We start from the raw sequence: 21,937 nt of genomic DNA, 5'->3' as shown, positions 1-21,937 counted from the left end.
TTTCCAAACATTTTTCTCACTTTTGTGAAGCCTTACATTTATTTATGTCTAATTTGACTTAATTTGATTTAGGCCTAAAATTATTTTCAGACTTTTAATACCCTATTGATTAATTTTCAGGTTGTGAATATAGTGACTTCTAACCAAGATTGTGTCCACAATATTGCTGAATCGATGGTTTTGTCTAATTTATTGGCTCTTCTGCATTCGTTGCCATCAAGTATGTATATTCATGAAATCAAGTATGCATATGATTTTTGGGCAGCACAGCCTGGCTGACCCATAGAGGGGAGCAGTTTGCATAGATGATACAATACCTCTGACATAAAGTTATTCATATTTAGTTCTGGAATAGTTTGAGTGGTATTCTTACTATTAGTCTTCATAATCATATTTTACACAACTTAATAAAACTTTTATATTTCCATGTCAAAAGTGGAAAGTTGGAGGTGAGAGAGATCCAAAGCAAAGGCAAATAACCTAGGGTTTTCAGTTTGCTGAGTATAATCTATTTGTGAGTAATTGAGAATTGACTAATATTCCATGGTTTATAAGAAAAACATAATTGGTCTTGGAAAAAAATGCTTAAGATAAAAATTAGCTTAGAGTTCAGTCGTCCATTATTTATCCTTTATTGATTCAATGCTGATAGAATGAGAGAGTATTACCATCAATATGAAATTAATTAAAAAGTATATGCCAGCAAGATTTCTTGAATCCAGCCTGTGCTGATATAGGCTCCTTATAACCTGTATAGTTGTCTAACAGTAATAGTGTGTAGTTGTGCTAGAATCAACCTTGAGATTTCAAAGGCAGTTATAACTCCCAACTTCACTGCTAACCATAAGAATACATTGCTCAATTGGTTTTGCCAACCCCTTGGAAGATATGTTAATCTTGGCTTCACACCTGTTCACCTCCTTGAGAGCAGGAATTTGTTTCATTCATTTATGCCCTAGTGCCTTGCACGTGTTAGGTGTTTCTTTTATGTTCAGTCAATTGAGTGAAGTTGAATATCCATCGAATAATTTTGTTTTCTTTAATGAGTGACATATTTGAAATGGCTCTCTAAAATGACCACTTTGGAAAGTTGTTGCAGATTATCTTTATCATACCTACCACCTTAATTGGTTTTTCTTTTTTCCTATTGTTTTATTCTTCTCTGTTTATTTCTGCTCTGATCTTTATTATGTCCCTTCTACTAACTTCGGGTTTCATTTGTTCTTCTTTTTCTAGTTTCTTAAGTTGTGAGATTAGACTATTTATTTGGGATTGTTATTGTTTCTTGAGGTTGGGCTGTATTGCTTTTACTTCCTTCTTGCATCCCCAAAATTTGAACTGTTGTATTTTCATTTTCATTTCTGTCCATGCATTGCTTCATTTCTACTTTGATTTGTTCATTGATCCATTGATTATGTAGAAGCCTGTTGTTTAGCCTCCATGTGTTTATGGGTTTTTTTGTTTTCCTTGTGTAATTTATTTCTAGTTTCATACCACTGTGGTCTAAGAAGCTGCTTGATGGAATTTCAGTCTTTTTCAACTTATTGAGGCTCTTTTTGTTGCCTAGTGTGTTGTATCATCTATTCTGAAGAACGATCCATGTACACTTGAGAAAAATATGTATCCTGCTGCTTTTGGGTGGAATGTTCTTTAGATTCCAGTTAAGTCCATCTGATCTCATGTGCTGTTCAGTGCCTCTGTGTCCTTATTTATTTTCTGTGGATAATCTGTCCATTCATGTAAGTGCTGTATTAAAGTCACATAATGTGATTGAGTTGCAGTCTTTTTCTCCTTTTAGATCTGTTAGCATTTGTTTTACATATTTAAGTGCTCCTATGTTGAATGCATAGATATTTGTAATTGTTACATCCTCTTGTTGGACTGACCCTTTTATCATTATGTAATGCCCTTCTTCATCTCTTTACTTCCTTTGTTTTGAAATCCTTTTCATCTGTTATAAATATTGCTACTCCTGCTTTTTTCTCCCTATTATTTGCATGGAATATCTTTTTCTATCACTTCACTTTTAGTCTGTTTATGTATGTCTTTGGGTCTGAAATGAGCCTCTTGTAGGCAGCATACAGATGGGTTTTATTTCTTTATCCATTCTGCCACTCTGTGTCTTTTGATTGGTGCATTCAGGTCATTTCCATTAAGGTAGTTACTAATAGGTTTGTACTTACTGACTTTTACTAATTGTTTCCTGGGTGTTTTTGTCGTTCTCTGTTCCTTTATTCCTTGTTTATACTCATTTTTTTGTTATTTGAAAGTTTTCTTTGCTGTTGTGATTGGATTTCCTTTTAGAAGTTTTTTGTGTATCTATTATAGGCTTTAGGTTTGTGGTTACCATGAGGTTCATTGATAGTTGCCTAAATATATAATGGTCTAATTTGATAGTTGCTCTGTTTTAAATGCAATCTAAAATTATTCCTTTTTTATTCTTCTTCCTCCTCCATTCTTTCTGTATTAAATGTCATAATCTGCCTTTTTTCTATATCCCTTGACTGGTTTTGTGTATAGTTGGTCTTATTCCTTTTGTAATTTCAAACTAGCTTGGTAAGTAACTTGTCTACTGCTATTACTGTGGGTTTACTTTCACTGGAGAAAACTATTGAGGCTCAAGAACATTTGTATCTATAGAAGTCCCTTTAACAAATCTTGTAATGCAGTTTTAGTGGTTGTAAATTCCTTCAGCTTTTGTTTATCTGGGAAATTTTTAATCTCTCCTTCAAATTGGAATGATAATCTTTCTGGGTAAGGGATTCTTGGTTGAAGGTCCTTTTCTTTCATTACATTAAATATTTCATGAGACTCCCTTCTGGCCTGTAAAGTTTCTGCTGAGAAGTGAACTGATAGCCAGAAAGGATTTCCCTTATAAAAAGTTTCTTGCCTCTCTCTAGATGCTTTCAATACCTCCTTTTTGTACTTAATATTTATCATTTTAATTATTATGTGCCTTGCTATTGTCTTCCTGGGATTTCTTTTGTTAGGGACTCTCTAAATTTCCAGGACCTGTGTGTCTATTTCCTTCTTCAGACTGGGGACATTTTCAGCAATTATTTCAGCAAAATTTATTTCTCTCTGTCTCTGTCTCTGTCTTCTCCTTCTGGTACCCCTATTATATGGATATTGTTCCATTTGGAATTGTCATACAGCTCTCTTAGCATCCTCTCATTTCTAGAGATTCTTTTTTCTCTCTATTCCTCAGCTTTGTTCTGTACCTATTCTCTAATTTCCATCTCACTGTCTTCTCTAGTTGCAACAGTCTATTACTCATTCCCTCTGTTGTATTTTTCATTTCAGATACTGTATTTTCAGCAATGAGTGGATCTTTTTCAGCTCTTTCACTTTGTTGAAGTCCTCTCTGAGATCATCAGTACTTTTCTGCAGATCAGTGAGCATATTTCTGACTGTTACTTTGAAATTATTGTCCAGAAATTGGAGATCTCCATTTCATTTAGCCGTCTTTCTGGTGTCTTATCCTGTAGTTTTGTTTGGAACATATTCTTCTTCTTCCTCATTTTGTCAGGGTTTCTGTGTTTCTTCCATTGTATTAGATCCACTATGCCTCCTGTCTAGAGAGTAATGGCTTTATGAGGGTGGTGTCCTGTGGTGACCAAAAGCTCAAGACTCTTTACTCACCAGTGCCTGGTTCTCCTTTGTGGTGGAGCTCCACTTGCTGTTGGTGGACTGTGGGTGGGGCTGCCTTTCTGCTTGTCTGCCAACAGTGGCTGTTCTCTGTCAGCAGAGGCCCTTTATGAGCACTGTAGCAGGCTCTTCTGATGGGAGTGTTGTGGTCGGGGCTGCCTTTCTGCCTGTCTGCTGACTATGGCTTATCTCGGTCCACCGTGGGTGGCAGCTTGTACTGGGATTGTTGTCTTTTTATTGGTTTCCAAGAGCTTTGCAAGGCTTCAAACAGTGAGAAATTAAACCGACTGATGTTTATAGTAGTTGTAGTTTGAAAGTGTAATTTTATACTTATATCTGATTTATATAGTCCAGTCTATTTTAATCTTACAGTCAAAAATAGCTGGCATCTAGATATCTCAGACTAGTGCTTTTGTTTATATTTTAGATTAAATTATCTATCTTCCACTGTTTGCTACAGGACATTAAATATATACAATTTTTAACCTTCCTCTGACCCCTCCAAAGACTTGTTTTCTTTTGAAACTATGTTTAGAGCAGTGGTGGGTTTTTAAGTGAAGTATAGTTGCTTCTCTTAGGAATATCCTATTGAATGTTTGTTCTCATGTGTGTTAACTTAGTCAAGCGCAGCTACCAACCTTTGCTGGTAGTTGATTTAGTTTCAGCCTAATGCTTGGCAGCCTCCACCTCTTTGTCAACTCTTTCTACTTTGGTCCACTGTCTGTCATTGTCATTTAACTGTAGAAGAGTAAAACCCAGTAGCCCAGGATACTTTGTGACAAGGGATGAGAGGTGCATAGATCATGTCAAAAGTATGCTGTTATGTCTTAGATTGGAACAGTGTCTTGCAACTGCTACTTCACTCATTTCTCTAAGATAGCACCAGGCAAAAATCTTAGGCCTAATCAGATTGTCTGCAAGGTGTCAGGAGGTGAGAAGATAATGTTTGTGCAGTGAACAATAAGGCAAAAGACAGTATGGTGTACTAGTTACCAGTGTAGACACTGGATTAGACCTCTGTACAAAACCTAGCTGTACCACTCACAAGCTGTGAAACTGAACTGGTCATATCGAGCCTCAACTTCCTCATTCATAGCAAGGCCTTAATAATACCTACCTTGCTGGTTATTTGAAAATTTAAGTATGATACTCTGTGTAAAACACATAGCTCAGTGCTGGGCACAGAGTTGATACCCAGAAAATGTTAGCTAATGTGATGGTATATTTCTTGAAATGTTTTTTACTCTGCAGGCCGTCAGCTTGTTCTGGAAACTCTTTATGCTTTGACATCAAGTACAAAAATAATCAAAGAAGCAATGGCAAAAGGTAGTGTATAGAATGCTTTCTCATCCAGTCATGCTTAGTGATAATCTTGTTTTGAGCTTCTTTGTACTGTCTGATAAACTAGAAGAATGTTTTCGGATTGCTTACAGTCTTTAGAAAAAACAGACTGCACTGAGTTGAAATAAATTTGAAAATGAATGTTCCTGATCTGAGCAGTCAATATAAACACTAATTCTTTTTTTCTTTCATAGGAGCTTTGATTTATTTATTAGATATGTTCTGCAATTCGACACATCCACAGGTTCGAGCCCAAACAGCAGAACTTTTTGCTAAAATGACAGCAGATAAACTAATAGGTCCAAAGGTGAGCACAAAATAGGTTTTTAGAAAGAAGCTAATTAATAAAGCTGCCACTTTGGTACTGTTTTCATAAAGTTTACCAAAGTTTGAGATGAGGAGGATAAAGAAATGATTTGATGTTGAAGTTGGAAAATTGACATACTTGAAATTGTTCCTATATATTACTAGTTAGAGAAAAATTATATTTGGGGAAGCCTGGAAGAGTCCTAAGAGAATGTTTTATTATGGTGATAAACTGCTCCTCTCCCTTGAGGAAAGAACCAACGTGTATAAACAGGTTATGCCAGAAGATAGGTCAGATTAGACTTGCAAACTGTGAGGATCAGCCTATGGAAGTAGCTGCTGAAGGAGGTGACGATTCCCTGTCCCTATGCATTTCATGTGTTTGCCCTTGAGAAATAAGGCCGTGCAGGCAGGTGTGACAGCACCTTGGCCTCCTCAGTCTGTGGGTGGATCTTTCATTCAGATTCTAGTGATAATCAGATTATCTCTGGAATCATGGTCTAGTTGGGTGTCAGAAGGTGAGAAGAACCTTTCAAACAGTACTTCTAAGTGGAATTCTCCCCTGACACAGGTGTAGTCAAAGCCTCCATTTCCTGCTAAGTCAGTTTCACAGGTAGTGTTCACTGAAACATTGTGCCAGACCACTAAGCAGCACCTCAGAGACATGTGGGGGCACCGTGAAATACAGGCCTCTGAGCCCCCACTTCTAGAGTCTGATTTTACATCAGTAAGAGAAGCTGGATTCTGTTGTATTTTTCTTGCTTGATCTCTATCTATGTATTTAAAATGTCAGAGGACCTTAAACAGTTTTACTTTGGGAAAAAAGTTAACAGTCTGTTGTTAGCAGCGTTGATGAGATGAGGGAGGAATTGCATCTGGGTGCCTACAGAAAAAGTCCATAAAAGTATGAATATTGTATATTTAATATTAAGTTTTCTTAAAGGTAGATTTGGGTGGCACATAATTTTAATTAATTTCCAATATTACATCTTTTAAGTCAAGTTTCAGATGTTTGAAATAAATATGTGCTGGAATTGACTTTGAACTCTTTATTAGTTTTTGACCTTTGAGATGCATGAGGGTCAAATTTAATCAAGTTAATAAATTTAATTTACCTATTTTTTCTGTGTAGGAAAAGTAGAAGTATCAGCTCCTTAATTGAATGATGTGTAGCAAGAGATTCTAGAACTAGGATCAGTAGACTTTTTTTTCCCTTTCTGGTAACAGCTTTATTGAGGCATAATTGACATACCATGCAATTCATATATACAAAGCATACAAGTCAATAGTTTTATCATATTCACAGATCAGATAAGCACAATCAATTTTAGAACATTTTCATCAACCGCTTGAAAGAAAACATTCCCTTTAGTGGTCACTTTCCCGTCCCCCTCCTCCCAGCACCTGGGCACCATTAACTTACTTTCTGTTTCTATAGTTACTTTTGCATAAACCAAGGTTTATCTCTTCTAGTATTCTAGAGCTCTTAAATAGTAGTTAGAGCCCACTGATGCCATAACACAAATTATAGCAATATTCTTTCATAGAGAAATGCAGCAGACCAAATATTGAGATGTTTCCAAAAGGTCTTTTCTCTTTCTCAAACCTCCTCATGTAGGTTAGAATTATATTAATAAAATTTCTACCAAGCGTTTTCATGGATGCCATGAGAGACAACCCTGAAGCTGCTGTACATATTTTTGAAGGAACTCATGAAAATCCTGAGTTAATTTGGAATGATGGTTCCAGAGATAAAGTGTCTACAACAGTCAGAGAAATGATGCTACAGTAAGTAAAAACGCACGCAGTAAATGGCCTTTAGGTCACATCACCATGAAGGGCAAAGGTTTCCCATTTTGCCTCTCAGCTTTCTAAGATTTATTCTAAAGGTTAATAATGAAAGTGTGTTTTGTGACTGAAGTTTGATATTCCCCCCTTCCCCTTTTTTTCCCCAAGGCACTTTAAAAATCAGCGAGACAACCCTGATGTAAACTGGAAGGTAACATATACTTTTATTCAGAGGAAGGAATTTTACCTTTCACTGTAGGTTTTGTTGATTTGTTGCCCTTTTTTTAAAAATTCTTGCTGGGTCCGTTTATTGCCAACCTATTAGATACCATGTCATTAAGATGCTTAGGTATTCCCCTGGAAAATGGGTTTTAAACATGAAACTAAGTATTCTCACTTTTGAAATAATTAATCAAAGCCTCTTGAATGCACCTTTTCTGAACTTTATTAGAAGAAATAAAACTCATAGTAACTACGATTATACGAATGACTGTTGAAGGACTAGTTAATTTCATAAGCATTTCTGTGATAGGGTTTGCATTTCTTCATGTACAACTAATGATTACTAAGTGACTTGACTATGATTCTTTCTCTATGTCAAGTTACCTGAAGATTTTGCTGTGGTGTTTGGAGAAGCAGAAGGTGAACTTGCTGTTGGAGGAGTTTTCTTGAGAATCTTTATTGCACAACCAACTTGGGTCCTAAGGAAGCCCAGAGAATTTCTTACTGCACTGTTAGAAAAATTAACTGGGCTGCTGGAGAAGAACAATCCTCATGTAAGCTTCAGCCATCAGCAAACATTTCAAATGGTTTGCTAAATGTAGTGATAGTGTTTCTGTTAAAATACCATCATTATTGCCTGTGCATTAAGAATTGGCTACCTCTTTGAGTGACAGCCACATTTAAATTCAGATATGCCCATTTGCCCGTTTTTTTTTTGCTATGTTCAAAAGTGAAAACTATAGTAAAATGGTTGTGTATGAACCAAATTTCAAGGTAATACTGAGAGGATGTGATTTCTAATGATTATAGAAGCCCTAAAAGAAGGTTTCTGCCACTCCATTTCCAATGATTGTATAATTGTAAGGGAAAATCTAAGTGTTCGGTGTGTCCCTGGAAGTGTGTCCTGCTAGAGCTTGTTCTTTACTCAGCTTTCCTTACATGGCAGGGATGACTCTAGTTTAAAAAATTGACAGGGAAGTAGCAAAGACATGGGTGAGTCCTGTACCCATGCTTGACGCCAAAGAAAAGCAGGAAAGCAGGAGTGAGAAGTTAGACTTGATCCTGGTTTGGTGAGTCAGAAACCTTGACAGTATATAAGGTTTTCTTATTTGAACCTTTAGATTGAAAATAATTGAAGTACGTGATTGTTGCTGAATTAACCAGGCTGGCTATAGTGTGAGGTGATGAAGAGCCCAGGGGTGTGGTTAGGTAGTCGTGGACCCTGACCAGCTCCACCACTAAGAGCACTGTGACTTGGGGCACTACCTCATGACTCTCTCAGTTGCCTCATTTATAGAATGGTCACAGCACCTGCCCTGAAGGCTGAGGTTAACATGAGTTTTGATATATGTGGAGTACTTTGCATAATGTCTGACACCTGTTGAGTACTTCAGACTTTATTAATTACTATTATTAGCTTAGCAAAATTTCTAGAAAATTTTAGTATGCCAGATATTTACTATGTCTTTTTGCACAGTCATGGCTTCTCTTTACCAAGATTTTTACTGCTTACATAGTTTGCTTACAAAATGAAATCCTCAAAAAGCATAAACTTAGAAAGGGGAGGACACATAATATTTTCCTCCTGTGTCACCTTTGTTTATGGGCAAATCCCAATTTCCATGTGCATTTAAGATGTATCGTGTTAGGGATACACAGTTGACCCTTGAAGAATGTGGGGACTAGGGGCACTGACCCCTAAGTGGTGCTAAATCCACATATAACTTTTGATTCCCCAAAACATGAGTACTAATAAATAACCTACTATATGTAAAATGGGTCAGTTAACTTCAGATGCACTGAAGAGTAGAAAAGTAGAAAAGCAATGGGAGGGCTGTAGGGTTCAGCAGAGAAAAGAGCCGGCGAAGGGTGAATGAGCTGCTCTGCTGGTCCCTGCCAGCATTGGCCCCGGACTGCAGGGGGATCAGACCTGGCCTGAAGGGCTGTACTCCAGAGGGGCACAGCTTTTCCACCTCCTTTCTCTGTGTGCCCCAACCCAGGCCTCAGCATCTGCTCCTCTTAAGATGTGGCATTTGTCACCCATCCAGCTGGCAGTTGGTCAGCTCAGCTGGTCAGAGTGTGGGGCTGATGACACTGGGGTCGGGGGTTCAGGGGTTGTATGCACCGTTCCTTAAAAAATGTTTCATTTTCCATTTCTGTCCACCGCATCACCCATGGAATCCACTGCCCTTATATCCAATTACAGGAACTGTGTATTCATGGGAAAAATTCTGCCTATAAGTGGACCTGGGCAGTTCAAACCTCTGTTGTTAAAGAATCAACTGTGCATATCTGCATATAATGGTACAAGTTACAGGTCTTTGTAATCTATTATCAATAGAAAATGAAATATGACAGCCAGACATGTTAGATAGTGGGCTTTTTTATTGGAACTGGGAAAAGCATTTAATCAGTTACGAATTCTCCTGAATTATTGATGGTCTCTGCTACTGACATTTCTAAAACATTATCTAAAAATTTCTAGTTATATCTTCTGGGAGATGATCTCTTAAATCTACAATAGAAATGAGATGTGGCTTAGCCTAGTGAAAGGCTGCCTAGTTTAAGATAATCACATTCTTAAAGGCCTTTGAATTCATGCTTTTTATCAAGACAGGGAAGTTTATTGTTCTCTTAGGATTTGTGAATCAGTTGTCAGGTATTAGCCCTTAAAACTTGTGGACCTCTGGTTTTGAACACCAAATAATTGCCAAGGATATTTAGGGCTTTGTCAGTATTTTATAGTTTGTTTTATACCCTCCAGGGAGAAACTCTGGAAACTTTGACAATGGCAACAGTATGTCTCTTCAGTGCACAACCTCAGCTGGCTGATCAGGTCCCACCATTAGGCCATCTTCCCAAAGTGATCCAGGCGATGAACCACAGGAACAATGCCATTCCTAAGAGTGCCATTCGTGTTATCCACGCTCTGTCTGAAAATGAGGTATTGATGAATCCATTTGGTAGCTTATAGCTCTAGAATTTATCCTCCCTTTTTCTGACTAATGTACATTGCAGTATAAATCCTCTTTCCTCCCAGTACCTTCCTGCATATAAACTGATGGTATTAACAATTCTTAAGCCAGTTTAAATGATAAAATTAATAGGAGACTGAATTTGACTCAGCTTCATTATTAAACTTGAACTGAATGTAGGTTTTTCACATACTTTATTACTGTACTTACTGTGCTACATAAAATATTACTACTCTACAAGTAACCTTCTCTTTTTGGACACTAGCTGTGTGTTCGAGCCATGGCATCTTTAGAGACTATTGGCCCACTGATGAATGGAATGAAAAAGCGACCTGATATTGTTGGTCTAGCCTGTGAAGCAATTAATCGAATGTTTCAGAAGGAGCAGAGTGAATTAGTAGCACAAGTAAGTGACCTTCTAGATTCTGCACTGTTTTAGGAAAGCAAACATGCCAGAAAAACAGATTTTCACTTACTTATCACTGACTAGGTACCCTGACGTAGGTGTGGTAGAGAAGTATCTTATTTTGTGCATGCACTATTTTATATTTTATACATACATGCAAGCACAAGTGTATACACACACACACACACACACACAAAGGTGGACCAGCCTGCCAGAAATTTGACCAAGTTCAAGTTACTTTTGTGGTGCTTATATTTTAAATTTTGGTTATCTACTAAGCATTTATCCTTAGGGTTTGTAAAATTTTCTTTATCCTCTTTGGAAAGATTCATTCTGTTTATTCATTCTTTTGTTTCTCAAGTCATGTTTTAAGAAACATGCCAAGATTATTCTGTCTTTTTCAAAGAGACTACCAGCCTAATGAAATAGGACTTGGTGGGTACTCATGTTGAATAGACACTGAAGGAACAAAACCATACAGTAAGTTGTTTTTTTTTTTGGTATCATTAATCTACAATTACATGAGGAACATTATGTTTACTAGGCTCCCCCTATCACCAAGTCCCCCCCAACATACCCCATTACATTCACTGTCCATCACTGTAGTAAGATGCTATACAGTCACTACTTGTCTTTCTGTGTTGCACATCCCTCCCCGTGCCTCCCCCCACATACAGTAAATTTTAAAACTGTTTCAGAAGTGATCTTTGTAAAATACAACTCTCACTGTAACTGTGTCACTCTTCATAAAAGCCTTCAGTGGTTTCCCGTTACCTGGTAGATGACAAAGTAACACATGGTATCCTCAGCCTTAATATAAGGCCCTGCCTCTTTATACCTGGCCCTCCCTCTCATATCTCCTCCCCCCCACTCACCACCCATCCCTCATTTATGCAGGTTAGAATTACTGAGTACATCTCAAGTAGATCATTGGTGCTTTGAGGTTCAAAATTTTAATAGGCTTGGGCAGGAGCGTCGTATTTGGAAGGAACATGAGCCACTACTACCACTTGATGGCCCTGTGACCACAGGCCTGTTACATAACCGTGCTCAGATTCCTCATCTGTAAAATAAGTGATGACTACCCCCAGGGTTGTTACTAGAACAGTATCTATAAAAAGAGGTACATCACTAAATGTTAAGTTACTTCCATTTATTCCCTTTGAGTTTCAGAGTGGGTAGTAAAAAACTGTGATATCAGGGTATTAATTTAGCTTTTATTAGGCTGATAGGAGATGAATGGTGAATGCAAATGCTGATATTTTAAGAAAATATGAAAAAAATATTAAGGCATCTCAGATATTGTTCCTGTTAGCAAGGTGTTATTAAAGGAAGCAGCCCCGTAGAGTGGCTAAAACTCAGTCTCTGCCCTTTGCCCGGTCGCACACTCCATCACTGCCCATGACTGCCCTCATGCTTCACTCTCCATGCATCAATTTTTTTTTCCTCCAGTAATATTAATAGCACCCACAGCATTGGGCATTTGGAGGATTAAATAAAATAATCGATGTTTAGCATTTAGAACACTTGATGGCATGGAATAAAATCTCATTATCATTATACTAAAAAAAAACTGTATCTGGCATTAAAATAAAGCAGGTTTTCCTCTTCCAAGTTTGGTCCTGGGGGTGAATTTATTTCTTCAGTGGATGGTTTACACTTTTTTCCCCAGCATATTTGTGTATGCTTAACATTTTCTTCTAGGCCCTGAAAGCAGATTTGGTCCCATACCTCTTAAAATTACTTGAAGGCATTGGCCTTGAAAATCTGGACAGCCCATCAGCCACTAAGGCTCAGATAGTTAAAGCACTCAAGGTGATGACTCGCAGCCTGCAGCATGGAGAACAGGTGAGTCTGTGCAGATGTACCTTTGATCTGCTGATTACAACAAGGTGTTCTCCAAGCCAGGGGTCTTGGTCATGGGTGATACCACACCTCTGCTCAGGTTCCACCTACAGGTATGGTACTGTTGGCTCTGCTGGAGCAGATCCAAAGACCACAGATGGACTTGTACAGCTGCCTTGTAACAGTGAAAAAACGCAAACCATGTACTCAGAGAGTCACTCAGGAGGATTCTTTCTCTGGATGGTGATAGCATGTTGTACATTTCAGGAAAAATAATTCTTCAGCATAGAAGAATATTGAGCATTTAGTGCTGGTTAAAATTAACTTCTAGTTCTAGAGTTATTGTTGGATAAAATAACCACATGCATTAACCATCCCGTAATGTCATTTTAGAACATCATTTTAGTTTCCTCTCCTTTCTATATAAGCAGTTACAAAGGATTAGTGTCCTTTTTGTTGTAACTTAGGTATGTATGAATGTGTCTGAGCTGCATGCACGTGCTGACGTCCAGCTGGCTCAGTGATTTAATTTTCCTCTTTGGTTTCATGATTGTGGCTTCTGAGGAATTCCTCTTCAGTGTTACTGTATAGTCCTGTCTACTAATGCTGTCTTTTTAAATTGAGGTGAAATTTTCACCACATAAAATTACCAATTTTAAAGTGGCCTCTTAATTGATATTTAGTACATTAACAATGTTGTAGAACCACCACCATATCTAGTTCCAAAACATTTTCATTGCCCCAAAGGGAAACTGTGCCCAGGAAGCAATTACTATATACCGTTTCTTCCTCCCTGCAGCCTCTGGTAGCCACTGCTTCATTTGCTATGAATTAATCTATTTTGGATATTTCCTATCAGTGGAATCAAGCAACATGTGATCTTTTGTTTCTGGCTTCTGTCACTTGGCAAATTTTTGAGGTTCATCTCTTCTGTTATAACATAAATCAATGCTTCATTCCTTTTTAAGGCTGAATAATATTCCACTGTAGGTATGTGCAACAATTTGTTAATCCATTCACTTGTTAACGGATAACAGTTTGGATTGTTACTGTCTAAGAATGTTTTTTTATAGGTTTAAATTGACTTAAAGGTTTAATGATTTCATTGTGTTTGTGTGTTTCAACTAAAACATTTTCTTACTCCATTGTTCATTCTATCCATACCATCATTGGAGCAGTTTAAAATGACATTACAGAAGAGCCGCAGCGTGTATTGCTGCAGTCGTTACCTATATGTTTAATGAAGTATTTTGGCAGGTGGGCGGGGTGTTTGCCTGTGGGTGTACTGCACGCCAAACAGGGATGCTCCTGTGTACCGCATGCAGGCACTTGTCCGTGTCTGCACCTCGACCTGCCTTGGGATTCCTGTTGATGAAATTAGCAAACAAACTTGACACCTACCTTCCACTCCCAAGGGGGAGGGAAGAGGTAATGGTAGTTTCCAAAATAGGAACTCTTCTACCATCTTCACAACCAGTCACGTCACTAGTGCTTCTTCCCAAGGTTGGGTCAGGGAGTCTCTTGGATTCACATGGCCCCCGTGTATTTCTCTACTTTAATGCTTACCACTAAGTGATCTGGCCCTCTCTGTCTCCCCTACTAGGTTGATTGTAAGTACTTCAGAGACAGAGACTCTCTTTCTCATCTTTGTGTCCACTGTTCTTGCCACATAGGTGCTCAATAAATATGTATATGCAGAAGATATGCTCTAAGTTGGAATTTCTTAAACTTTTTTTTCCTGTCTCACACAGAAATGTCTTTCAAACTTAGTCCAGTACACATTTATACTAGTTGTTGTTTATACTTGTATGAATATGTAATCACAGAAAAATAGTCACACATTTTATATGGGATACTCTGATGCTTTCTCTATTTTATTCACCTGTTTTATTTTCTAAAGCATACTGATGTCAACCCTCTTAATCGATTTTATAAACTTTTGACAAGTTACAACCCATCATTTGAAAGACTGCTTTAAGTATTAGCTTGAGTTGGCAGCATCTTCTCTCCCAGTCCCTTCCTTGGGATACCTTATGAGCCTGCACCACACTGTCAGCCAGTTGTTACCATCACAGGGAAGTCTTCCCGCCCAAATTATATACAAGTCAGTAAACTGTAGGTTTAAATAATAGAGTCCAACTTTAGAGGGAAGAGTGACTTATGTACTTGGGTCTGGTTTGATGAGATGTGCCTGGTATAGTTTGATGAATTCTAGGTCTTGCTCCAACTTTAAATCTTTCCTAGGCTGGCTGTCTTCCTTTGTCTTGGAACTTTGCTTTTCTCTTCAGTTCTGTCTTCCAACATGCAGTCCTTAATTTATGTTCAAAGAATTTACTTTACTTCCCTAGGTGAATGAAATCCTGTCTCGTTCTTCAGTCTGGAGTGCCTTCAAAGATCAGAAACATGATTTGTTTATTTCTGAGTCACAAACAGCAGGATACCTCACAGGTAAACCACACTTAATTGGTCACCCAGAGACATATGGCAAAAGCCACCTGAGCCTTCCTTTTGCCCTGACTAGACTGAAAAGAGCATTCAGGGTGTCTCCTTAGGCTACTAGCTTGTTCTGGAGGTGCTGCGGACACGCAGTGGGCCTCTGGGTTCAGCCCTGGACAGCGTGTGAGGTGCTGTTGTGCTGAGTGAGACGTGGACTCTGCTTGGTCTGGATCCACTTAATTAATGGTGCCATAGGTTATATTTGGAGCATGACGGTATTGAAATGTTTATCTTGAAACAGATGAAAAGAGTGGAAAGATGTCTACTCAGAAATAAGTATCAGAAACATTTTGTCAAAATAATGGCTTGAAGCTCCCAAATATGTATACTTATATGTGAAATGTTTTCTTCTGGATCTCCAGTGATTAACCTACAGTTTTACTAAATATTTAAGGTTTGCTTCCTCTCGTGGGAGGAAATGTGGGGCTACCTGAAAGGAAAGGATGTTTTATTGCTTAGGGATCAAAAGATAATACACTTTTGAAGTTCAGGACATTTATCCATTTGACACACTAACTGCGTAGTAATTTTAGAATACTCGTTTTCATACTGGCTTCTGTTTAAAAAGAAGTCACATTATCTTATTACTATATGCTGAAAATGAAATATGGTCTCTGGAATAAATGTTTTCAGTTTGAAATGACCCTTAAGAATATGAGGTGGTTCTTGCTGTCTTCCTGTAATGGTAGTATATTAAAAAGTCAGCCCTGTATCCTCGTCTAACCAGAGATGATGCAGGTAAATTGAGAGAAAAAAATTAGTACCCAGTGTTTTTCATACTAGTGTGATTGTGGTGATAATCCTGATTGCTCATATGAAAGTTTATAAGTCATGAAGACTAAATTTTGAATATTCAAAAATAGAGACTTCAGAGAAAGTTTTGGTTGGCTTTAATTTTAGACTCTGCTTAGACTTTTTTCCTTCTCTGTGACCACTTTAACATAAATCCACTAAAGTTTATAAGCAGAGCCCTAAAGTTTGTAAACACCTGGTGCTCTGACTGCTGGTGCTGTGTGCACATTAGGTACAGAGCGTCACAGGTCTCCCTTCTGACTTTGCTGTCTCCTGGCCTGTGATTTCCATGGAGAGAAATACCTAGAATATTGTTTTAGTCTGTTCCCAGTCTTTCTTTCAAATTTGAGGTAATGCTGTAGCTGCTAAGTAAGAGTATGTTCTTGTAGGCACACTAAAAACTTCACTTACTAGACTTTTTCCAAAAGTTTATATAACCACATTTTTGTGGCATTACATTCATTACTTTGTGTATGAGGATATTATGACCAGATAGTCTGCCTTATTTACTCTCAGACCAGCTGAGAGAAACTGCTTATTTAAAATTTGGCTCTGAAGAATAGTAAGATGTGTATTATAAGCTTCCCTATGGGAAGGCTCTTCTAACTCTTTTTCTTCTTCATTGTACGTGGCACTCATTGACTTGATCGGCAGAACACAAGACTTGAGCGGCTTTTTGCCGTACTAACAGGCTGTGGGCAGGAAGGTCTGTGGTTAGAATACAGAAGAGATCGGGATTTATCTTCAAAGACCTGGATTTCCTTTATAAATCTTGTGGTCCTCACCCATATCCAGATTCCCCAGTAACTCTAGAAAAATGGACAGGAAGTAAAATGTTTCCTGTTTCTGCCTTTCCTTTTACTTGGATCCCTGCGGTGGCTTCTGAGTGGTGTGTGAGAATAGCTGTGATGAGCTATAGTGGCTGGAAGAAGGTTGGAGGAGAGAAAAGCTGGAGTCTGCAGATTTCTTCACGTCCTTTGGGTGGCTGAAGAGGCAGCAGGTTCTCTACAAAGCTGCTGGAGGGGATAGTCGTATAGTTACCAACCTGGAAGTGGCCATTCCGAAGGCACCAGCTGACACATCCACATGAGGCAGTCCGGACCGGCTCTGAGCTGTGTTGTCCCTGGAAGTGTCCAGTTGTTAGCACATTGTTAATCTGGATTGTTCTTTTGTTGAGATATTAGTTGTTTGAGAAGATTTTCCCATCAGCTCTAGTTGGTTCTGTTTGGAAGGACTAGCTCCATTTAAAGGATTAAAGTGCTAAAATTGGATTGATCTGTACTCATTGCTTGAGTTACCGATTACTATCTTTTCTTGCATTTGAGCTTTTCCATTGATGTGTGTCATGTGTTTGATAAAAGGGTTGAGTACTTCTAATAATGGTAAAATCCCATTATGGGAACTTCATGGAATAGATTATTATATAATCTTATGTTAAATTGGAATTTTAATTAATTAGGATTTATCCTATACTACCCTCAATCTTGAGAACATTCAGATTGTACCCATCTCCTCTCTAAGCAACTGCAAATGAAGTGAGGTACTGTGCAATTACAAATCACTAGCCTTTTCTTCTAAGTGATAGTTGTGGATGAGTTTAGCAAGTACAGTTGACCCATGAACAGAGAGGGGGTTAGGGGCGCCAACCCAGCTGTGCAGTCAAAATTTTGTATATTAACTTTTGACTCCAACAAAACTTAATTACTAATATACTGCTGTTGACTGGAAGCTTTGCCAGTAACATACATACAGTCCAGTAACCCATATTTTGTATATTATATGTATTACTATATTCTTAAAGTAAGCTAGAGAAAAGAAAATGCTTTTCCAAATTGTCGCAAATCTCAAAAAAATTTCCAACGTTTTATTGAAAAAAAAATCCACATGTAAGCGTTCCCTTGCAGTTCAAACCCAAGTTGTTCAAGGGTCAGCTGTTAGTGGATTTTGTTTAGAAGATGGGGAGAGAGAAAGGAGTGTTACTATTTCAAAGTAAGAATGACCAAAAATACATTTATGGTTTTCTTCTCCTCGGCTGCTAAGAAGATGTCATTCAGTCATATGTTCAGAATTGGAGGTCAAAATTAAACTGTCCTAGGCAGGCTTATTTAGTGCTGGTAAATTGAGATGAGACTGCCTAGTTCCGTAGGCTCTCTAGCCTGGCATATTGTTTTATGATACACACTTAGTGAAAGTGCCTCAGTGGATTTTACCTGTGATGTAGATAAGCTGCAGTTGCTCATTGACCAGGGTCACTAATGGTTACTCAGCCATTCATTAGGTTCAAGAAGAGATTGGTGCTGACAAGCTTTACTTCAGCTAGAGAATCAGTAGAGAAAGAAGGAACAGCTGGGAAAGGAAGAGAAGCAGGCCACAGTGAGCATGGTTTTAGGGGCTGGAGTTGGAGATGAAGGACTTTGAAATATATAATTCATCTAATTAGAAACATGGGGAATAGTTAGCTTGGCTCCCTAAGGTCATTAAATGGAGGGAGAGGGTGCAGTTCTTGGGCCTCTTCTCCAGCTTACCCATTAGTTTTTTACAGAGTTGGCTTTTATTACCGTTTGTTACTTTTATACCCACCCCCCACCCCCGCAAGACTGCACTGTGAGCACTGTTAGGGAGGGTTCCCTCAGGCCAGTGTCAGTTTCCGGGAGGACACTGATGGCTAAGGCGGGGCTTCTTTTTCTTATTCTCCTGGCTGAAAGTCTCCTGTTTGTTTTTACCGAAGCCCATGTCCTTCCACTACTTCACTGCAGACAACTCCATTTTGTGGGATTCTTTGTTAATTTCCCATCTGGTTCCTTGTAAGTTGGACAGTATCGTGCAGTTTACCACATGCCCCATTTCTGGCAGCCCCTGCTCTTGCCCCCCACCTTTCTCTGGCAAACACAAATGCTCTGTCCCATCCTCAGGAGCAGACTGTACCTCTGGCCCCTAGAACCAGACATGTCCTCAGGAGAGGCCAGGCGTGTGAGGGAGAGAGTATCTCAGATCTCACTAAAGAAATATTCAGGAATCAATTTGTCTTTCTTAAAGAGGCAAATGGTGGGGCTGGAATTCAGTCTCTTACAGATAATCCTGGGCCCATCATTTCACAATTTAATTTTAGCCCAGAGGTTCCCAAACTTCCTCCATTCACAGTGCCCTTAATATCCTAGTGATTTTTTTTCCGCCATCTACCGCTAGGCCAATAGAAATACCTAATAGTTAAGTTTATTAAGTAATTATGTCCAGATGACTTAAAAGTAGTTGTTGTATAGTGCCTAACAGATGTTGCTGCTTCTCTCAAGTTTAAAATTTTTACAGTGCCCCTGTGAATTTGTCCCGGAGTGCCTCAGCTCACAGGTGGTGAACCATAGCCTTAAGTCTGTTTTCTATGTGTAACATTCATGATTTGGTCTCGTACTATTTGTTTGATGTGAGTCAGGTGGAGCCCACCATCAGAAGTGCACAGGAACTTTACCAGTTGGAGAGTTTGGGGTTTCTTCTGAAGGGTTACATCTTGATGAGGCCTACTTGGTATCTGTCTAGTGACCCTGCTGCTGAGGTTCACAGAGTGATAGGTTGGTGGGAGGTGATGTACCAGTGGGGCACTGTAGCTCGAGCCGCCACTTAGAGGGGGTGTGTGTTGATCTCCTGGTCTTTTTCCTGAGCAGTCTGTGGAAGACCTGGAGCCCTGACTGGCAGAAGGCAGGAGGTGATAAATGCAGGCCCACAGGGCCCTAAAAAGGGAAAGTGCTTTTTCAAAGTTTGCCAAGTTCAAGGTTCTAAGGGCCTGGATGCTCTGGTTGGCACGTTACAACTCATGCAGACAACTGAGTTGTCTCTGTGTAACTACACAAGGTGCAGAATGTCTGCCCCATGGTATAAGCCATTTCACATCCTTGATATCAGTACTGGTAAGGTGAAAAACAAGAGGAATCTGAATTGTGCCCCTTTTGTCCTACATAAGTCCCTTTATGCCTCAGCCTTCACCAAACTGCTTTGCTGTCTGCATTTCCTCACAACTTCCCTTGCTGCTTACATTTCTTTTTTCCCCTCAGGTGTCTCTCCTTCCCTTCTAACTGGCAGCAGTCCCCTTCACCTCAGGAGCGGGCTTTAGATCCGCTCTGCCAGGCAGCCTGCTAACTTCTGTGTAGCTCTCTGAAGCAGGTAGAGAACCGCTTTGCTAAATGCATGCTGCTTCCACTGCCTTTTTAGTCTTTAACCCTTCAATGTTCTAAAGCTGTTTGCCTTGTTTCCTGCGATTTCAGCTCAAAGTATTGCTCAGTGTGCAGTACGATGCCACAGTGTCTCTTGCAAGGTCTCTGCAGGTTTGTACAGTGTTTCTGAGATGTAATTGTCTCTGCAATGTTTAAGTAAACTAGAGGGCTAAAGCTGTTATGTGCTTATAAGACACACCTTGACATATGCTAGCATTTGTAGCACTTTCGTGCAGCAGAGGCCGACTCAGGGAAGACATACTGACACCTTTTCCCATAGCATTCTTATTCTGCCCTAGGACAGATGTCCAGGCCTTCCTTTTCTTTCTCAGAGACCTTGTTCATTTGGTGTTACTTGTCGTAATAGCATTTCTTTGCACCAAATGAAAATAACGTTAACTAGAATGTTGATAGCAATGTTTTTGTTGGGAATTTCATCAAGTAGGACTCATGGATAGGCTAACGAAGTGCAGAGTTTATATCCTTTTTTGCTCCTTTTTTTTCTTTTTTTTTGTTTGCATTTGACATACCTATCCTTCAGTGCCCAGGATTTTTTGAAGAAAATTTTCTCTATTTCCACACTGGTGTTACGGTCCAGCATAAATTTTGAAATGATTTTTAACCTTGTCATCTAGTAAAGGCAAAGCATAAAATGGGTGCTCTCTAGTTGTTTTTTAATATTTAGTGCTGCATTTAGATAATTCTAATAGATTATCAGTTACTTGTGATGGGGTACTTGACCAGGTTCTCATATTTTTGTGAAGGTCAATGTTTTCACATGACTCTGCTCTCTGGAAGGTGTGTTTTCCTTTCTTGCAGGACCTGGAGTTGCTGGCTACCTTACCGCAGGGACATCCTCATCAGTCATGTCTAACCTGCCACCTCCTGTAGACCACGAGGCAGGTGACCTTGGCTATCAGACTTGAGACATTTGTGAGGGACAATACATGCTGAAAGGCCAGTGCCCAGTCCACATTCCTCCAGCTGATACGTTGAAGCAAACTCTTACTGCCTTTCTCTGGTTTCATGACAGTGTTAATCCTTTTTCTATAAATATATTTTTATTTAGGAAAACAGTCATTGATTCTAATTATATCACATTATAAGAAAGCACTCTCTGGATCAACCTAAGTGGGTACACAAGAATTTTTTTTCTTGATGTATGTGAGCACATTTTGTTCCTTTGTATCTGTTTACAAGACTGTGAATCAAAAAGACAAAACTCTCTTCCTAGTTTTTATAATGTTTTTTTTGGAATATCATGACTGTGGAGTTGAACTACGGTCTACAGAATTTGGGCTCAGTCACTTGTCCCTGGAAAAGGGTATTTTTCCTCTCCTGCATCAAGTCTACGTGTCTGTCGTCCTCCCACCATCGAACACTGTTAGGTTTTGCCCCTGCACCTGCTCACTGATGTCGTCTCTTCAGTCATAAACCTTCTCAGAGCTCACAGTACATGTTGGTATTGTGTAACTGGCTTTACCAAACTGAATGAAAAAGGAGCTTGTGCAAAAAAAATTTAAAAATCTAAAAACGGATATCAAGATGTTATGTAAAGATAAGTGTAATTGTGAAATGTTCTATACATTATGAAATATATAAAGCTTTCTATATTGAATGTACATTATATAGATCATATGTGTACATAAAATTTTAAAAATAAAGGGAATTGACTGCTTTGTTAATGAGATATATTTGTTTTAATTGAATTTTTCCCTTTGAAGACCTTATAAATCTTTATTTCTAAGTAGATTTAGTAATGATAGTAAACACAGATTTTACCTCACCTTCACAACTGCCACAATCCTCAGGCAGTCAGCTACACTGATTTATCCAATCATCCCAACTCCCTCTGTTATTTCATTCACATCTAAATTTCCAGAAATGATAGCATATCATTTATTTTCCTTACAATA

At 38.7% G+C, this 21,937-nt stretch overlaps 1 protein-coding gene across 3 annotated transcripts in view; it reads left to right on the top strand.

Moving 5' to 3' along the window:
* DNAJC13 (DnaJ heat shock protein family (Hsp40) member C13) overlaps nt 1-21,711 on the top strand; it is a 132,444-nt gene extending 110,733 nt beyond the window's left edge. For 2 of the 3 annotated variants that reach the window (XM_073232290.1, XM_073232291.1), the window contains exons 46-56: nt 121-220; nt 4,900-4,974; nt 5,184-5,296; nt 6,914-7,083; nt 7,252-7,294; nt 7,686-7,859; nt 10,070-10,249; nt 10,546-10,686; nt 12,391-12,534; nt 14,880-14,979; nt 20,841-21,711. In XM_073232290.1, coding sequence (XP_073088391.1) covers nt 121-220; nt 4,900-4,974; nt 5,184-5,296; nt 6,914-7,083; nt 7,252-7,294; nt 7,686-7,859; nt 10,070-10,249; nt 10,546-10,686; nt 12,391-12,534; nt 14,880-14,979; nt 20,841-20,947 — 1,347 coding nt within the window. In that variant the 3' untranslated portion in view covers nt 20,948-21,711. Of the gene's footprint in view, nt 1-120; nt 221-4,899; nt 4,975-5,183; nt 5,297-6,913; nt 7,084-7,251; nt 7,295-7,685; nt 7,860-10,069; nt 10,250-10,545; nt 10,687-12,390; nt 12,535-14,879; nt 14,980-19,862; nt 19,972-20,840 lie in introns of all 3 variants that reach the window. The other variant, XR_012129496.1, reaches the window with a different exon arrangement.
* The last annotated feature ends 226 nt before the right edge of the window (nt 21,712-21,937 follow it).

Source organism: Manis javanica, chromosome 3, assembly GCF_040802235.1.
Source record: "Manis javanica isolate MJ-LG chromosome 3, MJ_LKY, whole genome shotgun sequence".
Lineage (NCBI taxonomy): Eukaryota > Metazoa > Chordata > Mammalia > Pholidota > Manidae > Manis > Manis javanica.
Note: the sequence above shows the minus strand (reverse complement) of the source record. Positions and strands in the feature narration are given on the sequence as shown.